The sequence below is a fragment of the Phoenix dactylifera genome, chromosome 14, assembly GCF_009389715.1.
Source record: "Phoenix dactylifera cultivar Barhee BC4 chromosome 14, palm_55x_up_171113_PBpolish2nd_filt_p, whole genome shotgun sequence".
Classification (NCBI taxonomy): Eukaryota; Viridiplantae; Streptophyta; class Magnoliopsida; order Arecales; family Arecaceae; genus Phoenix; species Phoenix dactylifera.
The window spans coordinates 10,016,296-10,034,320 of NC_052405.1; the positions used below are offsets into that span (position 1 = coordinate 10,016,296).

The following is an 18,025-nucleotide window of genomic DNA, read 5'->3' on the forward strand; positions in this document are numbered from 1 at the left end:
AGGGAGTTGGCTGGGCCATAGGGAAAGGGATGGGCAGAGATAGGCGTCATGAAATAAAGGATTACAATTTTTAATGTGTAACTATGTTATATACCAAAAGAAGATCTAATATGCTCCATATCAAATCGAATTAAGACTCGTTGACATCTCCAGAACACATTTTTCCTCAACAGGACAAAGAGCCAAAGCCTATGATAAAATCCACATGAACAATTGCAGCGTCGAAAGCATGGGAGTTCTTATCATTTACTTGACAACCCCACTCCTGATTGGTCCGGTTTTATGTGAATGGCTCATGCATCCGAATTGCTCCCACCATCTCCACCTTTGGCTCATCTACTCCAAATATCTTCACTTCTGTACTCCTGTAGCTTAAAAACTTTTGTAAGAATATTTATTTATTTAGTTCTCTCTCTCAAGGCCAACTGATACACTTCAGGAGATAGATTGCAGGATCCACAAATTTTAACACGACTAGGGACATCAGGCAATCTAATTGTATGTGGAAACAGCAACTCCAACATCAATCCTTGCATACCTTTGATCTTCTGCATGGATTTGTAAACTTTCTTCCAACACTGTTTATTACTTCCACCATGTGTTCTCTCCATGATACATTGGTACATCAGTTAGTGGAACAGCCCATAGAGTCATCAATCAATGCCTTACACTCTTGGGCTTCTACTGTTGCCAGGATGCCTCATCAATGGCGTTATCCGGCAGCAGAAGTTTCCACCTTTGAGCTCTTCTCAGTCTACAAATGTAGGGCCTACAATCTTGGTCATGGCATCACCCCTAGTTAGGACAATCTAATGGGCTGTCACGAGCCAAAATGGACCAATCTGATAGGCTATAGGTTCAAGTTGGAGTTGAAACTGACTTGGCCCATGACCTGTTTCCTAAAGGATAACTGCTCTTGGTAAACCACAATGCACTTCATGTCTCTTCCCCACCATTGTTCTTGCTCCATTGGCAAATTCAAATCTGTATGTGTGTGTGTGTGTGTGTGTGTTTATGTTCACACTCTTCCAACAAACAAACATGAAATGGGAAATAAACAACAAATGGAAATGAAAGTCCTATAGTGTTAAATGCTAAGAGAAGACAACAATTAGAAAAAAATAAAGAAATTATTGGCATAACAAAATGCAGACTTCAAAAAAAAGAAAGCTTAAAGAATATAGAAATTTCTGTACAATATGGTGCTGGAGGGGATTAAAGTGAAACTCCAGAAGAATTCTGTAAGATACCTCAAAAGGATTTAAAAGGAAACTATCACAAGAGAGATGAGCTTCAAACAGGAAGAAAATTTGGTGATTGCCCCAGTAACAAGAATCATAATGGCTTTGCTTTGGGATCATTGTTGTCATTGCTGAGGCATAACATAATAGAAATTTGTGAGAATCCAAGTATACATAAAAGTTTTTCTTCTATGCATCTGAACTTCTACGTTAATACGTCCCTTTGATGATAGCAAGAAAGCATATATGAAAATAATGGTTATATGACATTGCTATGCAATATATTGCTAGTAGCATCAAAGAGTATGACCAAAGCAAAGATTATATACCTAACTTGCAACAATCAATAGAAATAGATGTTCAAAGTAACAGCGGCAAAGCAGTAACATTCACCCTTTAGTAAAACCAAGTGAAAGGATAGAACCATAGAAAACATAATGAAACCAAAAAAAAATCAATAGGTTCAAGCCTTGTGACTTTGTTATATGCATTTTAATTATTAATGCAGTAATTATTCAACAACAGGTGTGAATGTCTATAATTGTGAAGTGTTCAATATACCAATTTTATGGATGTTAAGACCATTTATATTTTGCAAGACAATAATTACTCTCCCACAAGCCTAGAAGGTCAATCTAAGCACTAGAATTTTCCTTCTGCATGCACAAAGACAGCCACCAGACAAGCTGCTTGGCAAGGCACCTCCAAAATTGAACTGATTCCAATAGAGCAAGTGACAGAGAGGTGAGTCTTTAATTTGCTCCTGGGGTGATGTTTATGGAAGGATTAAAAACTGAACAAAAAAATGAGAGCTTCATTGTGTTAGCAACTAAACAAAATGGGAAATCATTGTATCAACAACTTCTGATCTGCTTAAATTTTTAACCACTGTGATTGGTTGCTTCAGATAAGGCTCCACTGACAGAATGGTTGGGACTTGGGATGGGAGATGTACTGATGATCTTATATTTTAACTTTATTGTCCCTTGTATCTTGTTTCCAACCTTTCATCTATGACATTAACTGCAAATTCACAACAGTTCATGTAAAAATCATCTTAAGGAATGCTTTGCGATGAGCTCCAGGCATGTGGAAAAACTATAAGACGCCACATGCAAAAGAGTTAATTTTCGTGGATGTCGAGCAAGATGTTTCAAGATGAAAATTTTAGAATATGGACCCTTCGGCACTCGAGAATGGGGATAAGATTCTATGGAGCACGGAAAGATTTTAGGTTGCTTATACTACTTGTCATAAGGAGCAGGAGCAAATGCAACCACAGGATTGTGGCTAGTATGCTTATTTTTCAGCGTAAATCACTGCTACCCTTCAAAAGCATGCAGTTCACCAAATTAGATTCTGAATACTAGCAAGTTTGGAGTTTATCAGCTTAAAATGGTTCAACTTATGTACTAGATAGTACATAAGTTTCAGCCAGCTCGCATCAAGGCAGATCAAGATGCAGATCTTGCAACACATCAAGAACTCGATCAACATGAGAACTTATCTTCATACTAAACATGACAGAACGTAAGAAAATGATACAGTATAGCCATAGAATGATAGTGCTCTCCTGTCAATGCTGCCACATTCATTACTAGATGAAGGACAGAATAGCAGTTAGTTGAAGTAATCATGCTTAACCGAGAGTGGTTAAGCGAAAAAGGGTGATCAATGAAGAGATGGATAGTTTCCTGGCAGGCCTTATGGTTCTGGCTCATGACTGTCAGACTACTTAGTTGTTGTTGATGGGAATTCCATTTGCATGATCTTCTCCCTACTTGCATGAACTTAAGCTACAGAACCTATGAAAATGGAAGTTCTACTCTCCAACTAGCCTTCTATTTTCCCTGGTAAGGACCTCTCTTGCCCAAAGTTGACTTGGGTTAGGAATAGGTACCACTTCTTAGTGAATTTCAGGTTGAGGGGTGATTTTAAAACATTAAAAAACACCAACTGATCATATCATAATTGATTAAGCCTATAAATCATGGGCTGCAAAATTTAACCAGTATACTAGCTTTATTGCCTCCAACTATATGTTCTGGCCTTAACTGCCTCGTGAACTTTAATGTTCCACCAACAAATTTTCTTCCTTTAATTCGAAGAATTTCTCTTATGTTACTTTGGTTTCACCATATAATCTGGTACAATGTTTCAGCATGCATACCCTTCTTCAACAATTATACTCAGAAAGATAATCCAACCCCTTTTTCCCTTGTAAAACCATCAGTCAGTCCTAGATATCTGAAAGAGTCCTTTACCCTTTTCTTCTTGGATGCATTGAAAACTATTAGCCTATGCTCTGTTATCATATTTGCTGCTAGACAATTTGATCCGATATCAGCAGAATGTTCTTTGGACACCAATCTTGCTTTCTTTCGGAAAGAAACTTCTGAATTTTTATTGTCATCTTAAACAACTTTTGAAAGACTATAACACATTTCTATATACAAGCCGTCACTAAGGACAGAATGCATACCCTGCTTAACTGTTGATGAACAATCACCATTGCTTTGCAAGTTGGGTTTTTGTTGAATTGTTACCTGTCGATCTTAATGAACAGTATTGAACAATTCACGCCACTTTTTAAATCCATTATCAGACCTTTTAAAATCTAATGCACGTTTTGCTAAAAAAATTCTAATATAGGTGTCGCATTCAATGACATGTTGCTGTTTATGACGCTCTCTTAACACAAAATCAGCTCAAAAAAACAAAATAGCTATCTCCAGTACCAATCTATCTATAAGTGTCCTTTCTATGGAAAAATTCTAAGCACAAAATGAACAACTAAGTAATGAACAAAAGTAGGCAACTAATATTTCAGAAAGATATTATCACAACCTAGAATCACAACTAAAAAGGATAGCCAGAAGATATTATTTGAGTTTCTTGATATTTTGTATAAGTACCCAAAATCTACTCAGTGGGCAACCGACGTAGGACTAAACACATGCCCACACAAGTATTCACATATTTTCTTGTTTAAACCTTAATATTTTCGCTCTACTACCATTTGTAACAATCTAGGTTCTAATACAAAAAGTCTAGCCAAAAAAATATTATGCAGGTTTTTTTGGTTCTAGTACCAAGATCTACCCAGTGCATAGCTTTATGGAATTCAACATGCACCCACACTGGTACCCGCAGATATCAAATCCCTGAAGATAAAATCAAATCCTTAAAGAGGATTTGATCTCCATATTAAATTCAGAAACTGGATGTACCATAACTCCAAAAAGATCAAAACTTGCCTTAAATCAAACACCATGTGATCACATAAATAACTATAATACGTACAAAATTAGAGGAGAAAGTACCTGAAAAGGAAGCAACTTTTTCCCCTATAGTGCATATAAACAGTAGCTAAAGCTTCATATGAAAGGAATGGAAGATCAAAAAATAGGGCCAGAGCATCCAAGAGCAGCGCCTCCTCTATTGCGGAGTGGCCAGAGCCCAGAGATTTGGTGGACAATCAAGATTTGGGTTGGGCAATAAGGTCAGGGTTAGTGGGAAGGAAAGGAATAGAAGGAGATGGCATTGGATCTGGGTTAAACTATCTAGCGCTAGGGTTTTTGATCGCCATGGATTCGAGGACAAGCGGAAACGACGAGAAAGATGAGAGACCAACGGTCCCTCGAGGGAAAAGTAAAGGGACACGGAGCTCAACCATTAGGGTTATTTTAGAGATCAGACCATCCATATCTTTTGAGAGGTCAACAGTACAACAGACTGCGTGAAATCTTTTGTGACAATCACTCCAAAAACTTTGTTTGGGATAGTCACACCTTAACGCCACCTTCGATGTATTTTCTTCTTCTTTTTGATTTTAGGGGTTGCACTCATAGTCATTAGGTGTGAGGCGCTGATGTACTAAAAAAAAAAAAACAGTAGCACAACTCAATCCAACCTAAAACTTTGCACACTGCTCGTGTTAGTCCAATCACATAACGCCTTCACCAATTGAACCTAGATTAAAGACCAACCAAATTCAAAATGGAGAATTGCTAAAAAAATATAAAAGAAAGAAAGTACACAAGCTAGAAGAACTTCACGCTTAGAACGCCATTTTATTTCATTTCAGTAACAAGTTCGCACCACATAGAGAGCCAATAATAATAAAAAAAAAAAACAGCTGCAAAAAGCTTCTTCCACAAAATATTATATCATTAGATGTCCACCTTGGATGCCTTGATCTGTTCACCCCAGTTGCTCCCTTCTACTATGTTCACGACCCTCGGCTGGGTCTTCTTCTCAGCCAGCTTGGGCACAGTCACTCTCAGAACTCCATCCTCCAGGTGGGCTTTAATGGAGTCCACGTCGGCGCTCGCCGGAAGCCTGAATTGCCTACAGAACTTGCCGGAGGTCCTCTCAGCTCTGTGCCACTTCTCGCCCTCCACCTCCTCAGTCTTCCTCTCTCCGGTGATCCTTAGTACCCGGTTCTCCTCTACCTCTATCTTGATATTTTCCCTCTTCATCCCTGCATGGTATTAATTAAAATGCCAACGCCATTAAGCAAGCACAAGCAGCAACTTCTAAGAAACACGAAGGATAACAAATGCCGAAAAAATGAGAAGGAAAACAAAAAAAAATTGTTCTACCTACTAAAGGTCCACTTGAGAAACTTCCAAAATCTAAGTTTTACCTTCATATTTTTGCAAAACATTACCCAAATGAAGCACCACTTTGCATTTAGACTTTTGTATACTTTTTTTTTTTTTTTGACTTCTTTTTTTCCTAAAATAGGTCTGAACATTACTTAATACAGTCATTATAAGAAATTTTCCCTAGCCACTTCTTTATCTCAAAAAAAAAAAAAGCTTCGCCAGTGGATTCATAAACAGTTATATGATTTAAATTAATCGATCGATAGATTTTATAAGTTGTTGTGCATGGGAGACACGTAATCGACTGGTATCAGATTCTGAGAACCAAGCCATTTGATGACATACCTGGAACATCGAGAGAGATCACGTGAGCCTGGGAAGTCTCCTTCCAATCAGCAGGTGCGAGCTCGAGGCTCTCCATGGCCTTGGGCAAGTTGAGGGGAGTCTGCTCCAAGATTCGGAAAGGATCATCTCTCGGCAACATCATGCCCCACATATTCCTCGTGCATGGCATCAGGCCCATTGTGGGAAGAGCCACCATGCCCACAAGAAGAAGAACCAGAACTACAGAAGCCCTCATTGGGAAATATAGCCAGAAAAAAATTATATAGAATGCTTCGCTGCTTCGCTGCTTCGCTGCTTCGCTGCTTGCTCTCTTGTTCTTGGTTTGAGAAGGCTTGGGTTGATGGGTTTTTATAGGAGAGAAAAGGGAAGTAGACGTGGGAGGAGATTGCTCTGGGAACTGCTTAGAAGGTCCGCCATGGGAAAGGTTGTGACGTGTTTCCTTGAATCTGAGCCGTTCAGGAGGGCAAGTGTGGTTGCTGATGAAAAAACCGTTTTGCAAATGACGTGGAAGAAGGGGAGATGCCGTGGCAAAGGTGGTGACGTGTTTTCTCGAATCTAAGGTATTCCCATTGGTTGCCGTTATTCTAGGGGAATGTTATCCTCCGACTCGGTCAAAAAAATAAATAAATAGGTGGATAGTAGTTGATGGATTATGTACCAGAAAGATCACTTGATGGATGGTTTTGATCTTATTATTGTACTTTGTTTCGATGAAAAATTAATTATAAATCGGTCACGAAAGATAAGAATTGAATGATCATAGATTAAGTAATGGTGGCTTGGATACTTGGATCAGATTGTCCAGGTATGATCCAATCTAGAGCCTAACCATAAAAAAAATTAAGCTTAAAATATTATCATTTATTTTGATGACTGACCAAGACTAAGCTGAGATTCTAACTTAGACCGATTGATATGGGAATATTTTGGACGAAATCGAGATTTTCTAAAATATCAATCAATATTTTAGAGGCAAAACATTGATATCTTAGCCGATATGATAAATTCAAAATTATTAGTTATATTTAAATATTAATTATCATTTTTACTTGCTAATAATTATTTAAAAATAAAAAAATGATTAGAAATTATAATTGATAGGAACCATTTTATCAATTTATATCAGCTAAGATAACGAGGAGTATTCATTTCCATAGATATTATAACCAGGTGTACCTAACACCGTTATAACCTAAGATTTGCCTTTAGATGAAAATCTTGGTTAAGAATGAAAAGACTGGGTCTGAGCACCAAATGGGTCTGCTTGTGAAAATTTAAAGGTAAAGAGATGAGAAAAAATGATGATGAATGATGGTATGAGATGGGAGGTAGACAAATGACCAAGGGCTAGTAATGGGAGGAAAAATTAAAAATCAATGTCAAGTTTGGAGCCTTCTCTAGAGTCCGTCCATCAAAGTCCTATGAAGAGTAAGCAAAAAAAAAAAAGTCCTTTGAAGAGTTAAAGACCAACAGTACAATACTAGAGGTCCAACAGGAAGAGGAGGTGCAAGATCTTCCAATTATTCTTAGCTTAGGTTTCCTTCTTTTTCCTTTAGCCCTTAGTAATTTTTCAACAATAGCTTTAGTATAATTTTGATTCTGGTCTTGTTTTGACTTTATTTTGATTCTCGCCTTAGTATATAAGGATTCGTGCAGGATCCCTTATTGACATTAGATATTCATATATCAAAGTGGTATTATATTTGTAAATTGAAACTAAGCAAATATACATGCGCGCGCGCACATATATGCGCGCGTGTGTGTATATATATATGTATATATATGTATATATGTGTGTGTATATGTATGTATGTATACGTACATATGTAGGTATCTATCTATGCATGTATGTTTATTATCTAAAGTTGCATCAATTTTTCTTGTTTATCATCTAAAGTTCAAGTATGAAAGCAAGACAAAAATATTTAGATATACAAATAGCTTAATTTAAAGAATGATGAAGTTTTGAAATGAGAACGATCATCGCAAATTATTTTAAAGAATTAAAATAGGAGGAAGTTCAACCTAAATTTGGGAAAGAGCAAGATTCAAATTCAAATCTCTAATATCTAACACCTAGTAATTACCAACTCCAATTGGCACCCTCATTTAGATGATCCACTTTTATAATTTTCACTTTTTGTTTTGTAAAATATTATGTTAAAAAAGATGATAAATAATCAAAAACATAGTAAAACCCTATAGCACGTGCCTCACATAGCGGTGCGCCATGTCAATCATTCTGTCTCCTTTCTATTAGCCCCATTTATCATGTGCTCGTCTCGATGATTGGTCCATAGGAACAAGATAAGATGATTGGTGTGGTGCACTACCCTATAGTGCACATGGTGTAAGATATAATTTCTCGTTTAAGTGGGTATAGAAACTAGTGAAGGGGGTATGCAGAGGATTTGGCAACTTGATGCCTTGAACCTCTGTGATGACCTACAAAACATCATGAAAAATGATTATGATATACAAGATCGACATCAATTTAATAAATTTTTGATACATGCATTGCACATGCATGCGAGCGAATGTTTTGCCAGGACAAAAGATTGATCTAGCTCTGTTATAATTTTCTCTCCGATCATGATCTTGGCCCCAAACTTAATCTATGGACTAACAAGGTTAAGTCAGATTGTCCGAAATGTAATACCAACCAAGCTAAGTAAAAAGAAAAAGAGCAAGGATTTGGGTGCAATGCAGATTGGAGAAGTGTGTATGTATCTAAATGAAAATTTAACAATGATAGGGCTAACAAGTGAAAAAGGGGAAGAGAAAAAAATGTTTCAATATGGAGTGTTATTATTAATGTCATCAACAAAAATATGATCCAACTTTAGGTCTTTAATTCAACTTTCAGCCCATAAACAAATAGAGGATTTATGCACTTTGAAATCATGGATATTTCAGATTGAACAGGAATGGACCAGATTAATCAGATCATTGTCCAGATTGATTGGGCTTGAAACAGCTAAAGCTTCTAATAGATGCTTTCATGGGAACCCAAGGCCCATGGACATCCTCTCCAGTATCTATGCAGGGGCCGCAAAAGGGGCCCTTTGATCTCAGCTACGTAGCTTTCTATGGATGCTCTAATTTTATTAGAGCTTATCATCTACTTCCATTCTTCCTTTCTTGTATGGTCTACCTACATGTATATAGGATGAGCAGTAGGTTGGGCTGCGCTCGTTGATTTTTTGAGTACCTTTCCTTTCATTCTTTTATTCTTTTATGCTTTCTTTAATTTATTTATTTTCTTCTTTTTTTTCCTACTCTTTCCCCACACTTGGCATCTTGATTTTATCATTTATCTTATTAATACATAGTGGAGAAAAGGCCCAAAGAGAACTTGATCCTGCAGTCATTAATGGTCCTCGCTAATAAAAGAGAGAACTATCAGCAGCCAGTTGCAAGGTTACAAAAAGCAAACACTTCTAAAGTATTAAAGCTAGGGTGTGCATAGATTGGATCAGATTGGTTTGGAGCTAAACTCGAAGCAGAATAAATTTAAACTGGTGTTCTAAAATCGAAACTAAAATCAATCCGACCATCTACAAAAATTGCTTGAAACCGATCCAAAAAATTCGATTTGGTTTGGTTCTATTTATCAGATTGATATTCTATCATATCTCTCTGTGTGTGTGTACAAGGATTCAACAAAATAGCCAACTCCATTATCTTTTTACAAGCACCGTCTACCTAGTTTTAGCAAGATGAACAACATGTTTTAATAGATGACATACAGCCAATTAACCTGGCCAGAGCTAGGGTTATTCAAGATGCGTGCAAGGATCGGCTACGTAATGGAGGCCGAAGCATATAATATTCAGCCTATTATCTGGCTCATTTGAGTCCTACCAATGGCGAGAATCACTAGAGAAACATCTACCATATTAAAAGAGAACAACGGATGCAACTATTGCTGGTTGATTAAAACAGCCTTACAAAAAAATTTAAAAGAATCCAAAGATAGAAAGAGGGGTATAAGTCTTGGACCAACTTGCTTCAATCAAAAAAATAAAAAATAAAAAAAATAAAAGACTTCAGAATGGAAAGTACTGAATTTTTTTTTTTTTTTGCTATAACGGATGATTCATACAGTTCTAGTACGGATACATTCGATAAAATCAGAAAACAATAAGTTTCAGAGCTGCAACGCTCTAGGCAGCTCGGCTTTTTCGACCCAGAAGATTAGGATGGAAAAGAAATAGGAGAAAAGAAAGAAAATGAGCTACTGCAGAAGCTATCAATGAATCCTAGAAAATTTATGGTGCAACACCTAATGACCACACAATAGCAGCAAAATCTGTTCGAGGAAACGTGAGGGAGATTTCTCACTCTCAACTCTCTTGACATTCTCCTTGAAAGGAACCACCCCCATTGCATTGGTGAGCCATGCCCATCTCTTTCCGTACCCACCATTTCGGCCAGCCATGGCAAGTCCTGGGCCCCCCCTTTTCGATCCAATCAATGCCCATTTGATGTGGTCCACCTCGGCTCTGGGAGGTGGCCCATGCCATGTCGCCATCCACCACTTGGTCTAACCAAGTGGCCAAAACCCTCCACATCTCTCTCTATCTAATCTTTGATTACTACTTCTCGTCCCCTCCTCCTCCCAAAAAAAAAAAAAAAAAAAAAAAAAAAAAAAAAAAAAATGGAGGAGGAGGGAGGAAGCTCATTTCCGCATGGCAATAATTCCCATTCAGGGAGACCAATCAACTTGGGGACTTAATCTTGACATGCAAATTAATGTAACTAGCTATATATAACGCGACACATTAAGTCTCACCAAAAAGAGCTTTTGATTCGTCCCAATAATCTCGCTAAAAAAGTGCATTGCGTGAGAGTTTCAAGTAGTAGTTTTGAGCTAAAATGCCAAATTCTAGAGAAGGGGCTGGGGCTTTTCGACCATCCGTTTCTAGAGGACGTCCGGTGGCTACTACAGGAGTGCGATGTCTTTCAGACTGGGCATATGTTTCGAAAGGCGAATAAAGTTGCTGAATGGGTTGTTTTCTTTACTGCTCATCATTCTAGAGAGATTTTTTGGACCTGTTTTGTATCTGTCCCTCCACCGCCGTAAAATATTTTGTCCTTTGACTCAGTAAGCAGCGCTCATACAAGATTAGTGTGAGCTGCTGGTGTACCAAAAAAGAAAGAAAGAAAAAAAAAAGAGTCATGGTAAAGTCTCCGAGGGAGCCCACCTTGAATAATATAAAATTCAGTGCGTGACATTTATACAAGTTGGCTGGTCCCAAAGCTAAATATCACATTGTCCTTGCAAGATCTTGCGGACAATTTGATGTCGATTTTGGATATCCTAAAATCCAATGTATTCCATTGGATAATGCATAGACCAATACATTTGGATCCTTATTACAAATATTTTAAAATATTTTTAATTTGATATCATTCTTTTTCACCGTCATGATTTTATCTTAGCCGATATACCGGCAATTCTTGTTAAGATTTATATCAGTATGCATAGAGGCTGTTTACATGTTTCAAATCCGTAATATCTGGAGGTGAAAGGCTTGCTCTTCTCATATCTACAATGACAAGAGTCTTGTCTATTAGAATGCTTTTTGTCGTCTATGAGTCTCATGGCTTCTTTTGTATTACCAATTTTTCTTTTCCTGGTTTTTTTTTCTTGGCTCAACTATGGGGTGATATCAATATCAAGCAAGAAAAATATCAAAGATCTTTTGTGCAACTTTAATTGAAATAAAAAACACACATGAAAGGGAAAAAAGGTAAGGAATAAAAAACACGGGCACACAAACTCACCCACAAATTTATAGAATCAAAATAGGGCCATCTGGCACACAACCCATCTAGCAAACAAATTTGCAAATGATACTAGAGGCTTATTCAAATGTCACGCTCATGATATTATTGTTGTTAGCCCAAGAATTTTGGCCTGTAATGTCCAAAATATTGGTAAAATGACGTGGTTATCATATTAAAGTTGGATTTCTCAACTCGGTCATCAAATTTGTGATGAGAGAGACGGGCAAAGGTGACACATCCTCCATCCTACTATAAGGACAGCCTCAATTCGACTCTTGTTGCTAAAAAGAAGGCCCAACCTAGCTGACAGAGGAAAGCGAGGCTATTGAAGAGCCACCGATCTTCGTCACTTTGAAGCTCTCACTTTTAAGTTTTCTTAAGATAAATTTTGACGATAGTGTTACTGATGCAGGACAACTGCAGGAAGGAGAGAAAAGGGGAAAAAAGAGGAGGGGGAAGAAGAAGACGAGGAGGCTAATTGCCATTCATCATTCATCAAAACCCTAAATATGAGAATGGATCCATATATATAGGGCCACAAAATAACAAATAAACCCCTACAAATAAAACAATTCAAAATAGATCCTAAAATGACAATATGCAAATAAACCCAAATGACAATATGCAAACAAACCTAATCAACATAAAATAAATCCAACTAAAATAAATCAATCTAAAATAAAATCAGGTTGGCTGAATCGGCTGGAATCCGCTAAGCTGGCTGGATCCTATGGCGACCGGCTGATCTGGCACTGGTGTCCGCACCAATTCTCCTCGAATGGAAAAAAGTTGACCTCGACAAAAGCGGCTCGGTAAAGCCCCGATAATACTCCAACAAGTCTGGGTCGATTGGCGGTCTCTCCCTCGTGCTGGATCCAAGTGTAATCGGACTTTGGTCGTCCACGCCAATGAACCAGAAAATGCTGGATGCCTCCATCACTGTCAAAAACTATTTGCTCGGCTAAAATAGAATCAATATACTCTTTTTGTGCTCGATGGAGGAGAAAAGGAAATGCAGATAGCATAAAATCAATAATAGGATAAACATCGGGTGCAAGAGAGTGTGCAGCAAAAGAGTCAACAGGGATTGCAACCAAATCTTTAATATTAAGAGTAAAGCTATGACGAAAATCAAATAGAAAGTCAATGGTATAAACGTCAATGCCATACTTGTGTAACACCCTGAATGGTCCAATACTAAGAGACTGTAATTCCTTAAGACGGATCATTACGTAACCCCAAGTTTGAAATTCTTTAGCATGGAAATCAGCTTGCATCTTATATTGAGCAGTACATGCATGAATGCCCTTATGGATTTCATGATACAACTTATGAATGTGTTGTGCAAATGCATATGCAGGCTCAGAAATCCTAACATCAGTTTCGATGGGTTGTGCGAAGGCATATCCAATTACACTCATGGTGGACTAGTCAGACTCGCTATTTGACTGTGCAAGCGAGCTAGGTGTAGTGTGGGTGCATCCTAGGGTTTCAGGTTTATCATCACACTCTTCCACAATGTCCTGAATGTCATCGAGGTTTGGTTCATAGATTTGCTCCTCTAAGTCATCTATGTTACCTCCCTGCTCTTGCTGAGCAATAACGAAAAATTTGTTAGCACATTGGAAGGTAACGTGACCAAAACCTTGGCATTTATAACACCGAATTTTGGAATATGGTTTGGGAGGCTCACCAAGGATTTTCTTGCCATTAGTGTCTCAGCCTGAGACATGGGCAGTAGGAGGGGGCCTAGGAGTATGGGACCCTACAGAAGGTTTGGGCCCTGAAGAATTAGGGCCCGTGGAAGTGCTCCGTGTGTCAGGGCGCCTTACAAATGTGGATTTAGTGTTCCATCGATTATAAGGAGATCGTCTTGGTAGTTACGAGGTAGGTATTTTTCCTTAAGTCTCTCTTTCATCTCTATCCAATCAGTTATTACATATTGATATCTCCTAGCTAACAGTTGTTCAGTGTTTTGCCAGAAAAGCTTAGCTCGACCAATGAGCTTCATTCTGGCAAACTGGATCTTCTTTTTCTTTGACAAATTATACCACTCAAAGAAGTGGTCCATTTCGTGTAACCAGTCTGAGAAAACTTTCGGGTCAAGACGATCGTCAAAAGTGGGGGCTTCAACCCTAATGCCTCTCATTACATCTTCATCAGGGTCACGAGGTTCTCTGGGTTCTGCGTTATATCTGTAACCTCTATCAATATTAGGAAAGGGACCAGGTCCTCTAGGGCGAGGGTAGGCATGATGGTGACCTGGAACAGTCCTATTATCAAAATTGTCCTGCGGAACAGAGCCTTGTTGTTTTAGGATTTGTTCTAGGATGTCATCCCCTTCAAGACCCGGTAAATGAGAGGTACTAGCTTTCTTGGATTCAATAACCCTCTGAAATGAAGCCTCAATTGAATCAAGTCGGGCATTAACCTGGGTGGACATTGTGGTTAGGTCATGAATTTGGGCATCGTTGGCTTAGACTTGGGCATTGGTATTTTGGACTTGAGCATTAGTGTTTTGGACTTGAGCATTAGTGTCTTGGATAGCTTTTAATAGAGCTTCAATTTTGGAATCCATGTCTAATTGGGACTCAGAGCATTAGTGTTTTGGACTTGAGCATTAGTGTCTTGGATAGCTTTTAATAGAGCTTCAATTTTGGAATCCGTGTCTAATTGGGACTCAGAATGAGATGCGACACGACCACTACGTAGATGCATAAAATGAATGAAGATATGTATGATCCTACCAATTATAGAGGTTTCTAAGTAGACCTAATGCATGAAAGTAATTTGAAATTGTAAAGTATATGCCCAATATAAGCTAAAACTACTCCTTAGCAAATAACTATTGCAAACTAAAAATTAATATGAGGCACAGGCCAACAAGTAGCTGCAGTCAAATAGTACTAAGTTCTTAGTGTGTTGCAGGGCTGCACAAAGCCTCAAAGAACTTCCAAAGATTAGGTAGCCTTATAATTAATAACAAAGATAGGCCATTACTACGATTTTGGTGTTGTCTGGAGTGGGTGTTGTGAAATTTTTAAGGAGTAATATCATTAGAGCACTTAAGAGTTAATTGATACTAAATTTAGGCAAACAAATAGAATTTCCAGTAAGGAAAGAAATCTGACTTGGGTTGGGGCGATGACCAAAAGTGTGGCGTAGTAAGTAGACTCGTCAAAGAGCTCCAATTGGATTTGTGCGCAGCAACTCATCGGGCTTGCTGTGAAAATGGGCATGTCGAACCCAAAATAAAGAAGAATGGCCTGTGCTGGGGCCGGATGGGCCTGATGGGTCTTCGGGCCCAACAAGAAAGAGAGGGAAGAGGGGGGGGGGGGGGGACGAGCCAGATGAGTGTGGAGAGGGTTTCACTGTTGAAACCCTTGATGAAATGAAAGAGGGAGGGAGAGTTGGCGATGGGCAAGGTGCTGTGAGGAGTGGTCAGGACAGATGAAGAAAGGGGGGAAAGAGAAGGCGGCGGCGGCGGGGCGATCGGACTCAGGCGGCAGCAGAGGAGACGGAAGCGGTGAGCGGCAACGGAGGAAGAGGAAGGGGCGGAGCGCGGCGGTGGGGAGACAAGGCGGCGCTGCAGTGGAGGCGGAGGCAGTCGCAGCACGGGGGCGCGCTGCGTGCGGGCGGCAGAGGAAAAGGGCGGTGCTGCGTGCGGGCGGAGGGAAAGCGGGCAAGAGCATAAGGCAGTGACGGTGAGTGCGGGGCGGCGGAGGCGGGAATGGCGACGGCGAAGCAGTGAAGACAGCGGCGGCACAGGCGGAGTGGCGCTACGAGGGCGGCGACGCAGCGTGCGGTTGGGGAAGATGAGCGGAGGTAGGGTTTTTCTTTTTTTTTTGTCTTTCTTTTTTTCTTTTCTTTTTTTTTTCTTTTTTTAACTCAGACCCGTTAGGATCCGGGTTATCGGGCGTGACCCACTCCGAAAACCCATTAAGGGTCCATCACGTGCAAGTCACGTGCGTAGCTTTTTTTGGGATCCGGGCTATTGGATTCAGGTTAACGGGTTTTGTGACTTACCCGTTAATCCTTTCTTCAACCTCCCGACGGTTCGGGAGGATGTGTTGCCCTTCATGGTGGCGGCTGCGAGCGGGGCGGATTGTAGCGGCGGAGGGAGGCGTTAGGGCGGCGATGGAGAGGGAGAGCAATGTCCCACTTCCGGATCTGGCCATGGACGGTGGCCATAAGGGTCGCGGCCAAAAGCTTCCTCCGTCAGGACGGTTGCCGCGTGGTTGACACCGACGGCGGGTTTTCGTAGGGTCACGGTGACCTCCAGCAGCGAATCAAAGCGGTGGCGCTAGTGTTGTCGACGGCGAGGGATGGAAGCGGTGGCCGTGAGAGCGGTGACGGGTGGCCATGGGAACAGGGAGCCTGCAAAGGGGTTTTTGTCCCCTTTTTCCTGGTGAAAACACAAATCGAGAGAGAGGGAGGGTCGAACGCAGACGGGCGGTGATCTGAGCCTTCACAGACTCGGCGGTGGTGTCGGGGAGGGAACTGGTTGTGGTGTGATAGAGGGAAGACAAGGCTGGATCGTGGCTTTGGCAACAGGGGCAAAGCCGGGCTGCTCTGATACCAAAGCTGATGCAGGACAACTGCAGGAAGGAGAGGAAAGGGGGAAGAAGAGGAGGGGGAAGAAGAAGACAAGGAGGCTAATTTTCATTCATCATTCATCAAAACTCTAAACATGAGAATGGACCCATATATATAGTGTCACAAAATAACAAATAAACCCCTACAAATAAAATAATTCCAAAAAGACTCTAAAATGACAATATGCAAATAAACCCGAATGACAATATGCAAACAAACCAAATCAACATAAAATAAATCCAACTAAAATAAATCAATCCAAAATAAAATCAAGCTAGCTGAATTGGCTGGGACCCGCTGAGCTGGCTGGATCCTGTGGGGACCGGCTGACCTGGCACTGGTGTCTGCACCAGTTACTAATAGCGGCAATAGCGGAGAAGCCAGGTTCATTATCAGAGGTCCCAACTAGTACATGATTGTTGCTGTTTTAGGAGCTGAGTTGAGGGCGGCCTCGATAGAAGTCAATTATGCTTGCAAGCAGACTTCACCCATTTGGAGGACAACTCAACCACCACGATCAGATAGATCCATAGGCAGACCACGACTGTAGACAGACATTCTTTACTCCTGAACATCTTGCAGTGTGCAAGAGAATGTACCACCTTCAAGGTGAGTCATGTTTACCACGAGGCAAATAGAACCGCGGATTGTGTTGCATCCTTTGTTGTTGATCATTCCGGTGAAATGCTATCGACGGATAGTGCGGTCTTGATATCTTTTTTTTGAAATATTTTATTTTCTGACTCATATGGATATATTTATACTAAATTTATGTGATTCATCCGTCCTAACAAAAAAAAAAAAAAGCCATTGATGCTCTCTAAGATCTTATACCATAGGGTTAGAGGTTCAAGTGGATGAAAATGGGAAATTCCAGAAATATTTGAAGAAGAATCGCGTGGGCTTCTTCCAAGTGGATGCATAGGGACCCTAGATGGTGACATTAACTTGCCTGAAAATATAGGTCGATATTGGCACGGCCACACAAGAATTTTATTTATTTATTTTAGTAGAGAAAGGTCCAAGGGCAATGGCCTAATTGGTGACAACTACTTAGCGGCATGGAGGATACCATTTGGTGACGGTGGAAGGAGACGTGAAAAGTTGATGGGAGGGGGAATGGTACATGATGAGTTGATGGTCTACACCAATTTCCTTCAGTTGTTATTGGAGCTTCAACCTTTTTTTTTTTTTTTTTTTTTTTTTTTTTTTTTAATGTATAGGAGGGAAGGGGGAGGGGCTAGCCCATCCACGTAGCAGCCCCCACTGGGCCCTCCTTCCATCACGGAATGTTCGACACAGGTCGCAGGTTTCGCGTGCCTTCCCTAACCCGTGAGCTCACCGCCTTACGTATGGGCACGTCACCCCAGCGCCACCTTGGTATAAGTGGAAGAAAAGCATAACCGCCAGCAAGCCACCGGGCATGGAGCATCTGGTTCT

At 40.1% G+C, this 18,025-nt stretch overlaps 1 protein-coding gene and 1 long non-coding RNA gene across 2 annotated transcripts; both read right to left on the bottom strand.

Annotated features, from left to right (window-relative positions):
* Positions 1-1,113: 1,113 nt before the first annotated feature.
* On the bottom strand, positions 1,114-4,958 carry LOC113463627. Its single transcript, XR_003388244.2, has 2 exons — positions 4,565-4,958; positions 1,114-1,372 (listed from the first exon to the last, which is right to left on the bottom strand). It is a non-coding gene; the product is annotated as an uncharacterized LOC113463627 (long non-coding RNA).
* A 327-nt stretch (positions 4,959-5,285) lies between these two features.
* Positions 5,286-6,521, bottom strand: LOC103720823 (22.0 kDa class IV heat shock protein-like). The gene is made up of 2 exons (XM_008810738.2): positions 6,197-6,521; positions 5,286-5,724 (listed from the first exon to the last, which is right to left on the bottom strand). Exons 1-2 carry the CDS (start codon positions 6,429-6,431, stop codon positions 5,414-5,416), a joined length of 546 nt encoding a protein of 181 aa, XP_008808960.1. The 5' UTR covers positions 6,432-6,521; the 3' UTR covers positions 5,286-5,413.
* Between the last annotated feature and the right edge of the window lie 11,504 nt (positions 6,522-18,025).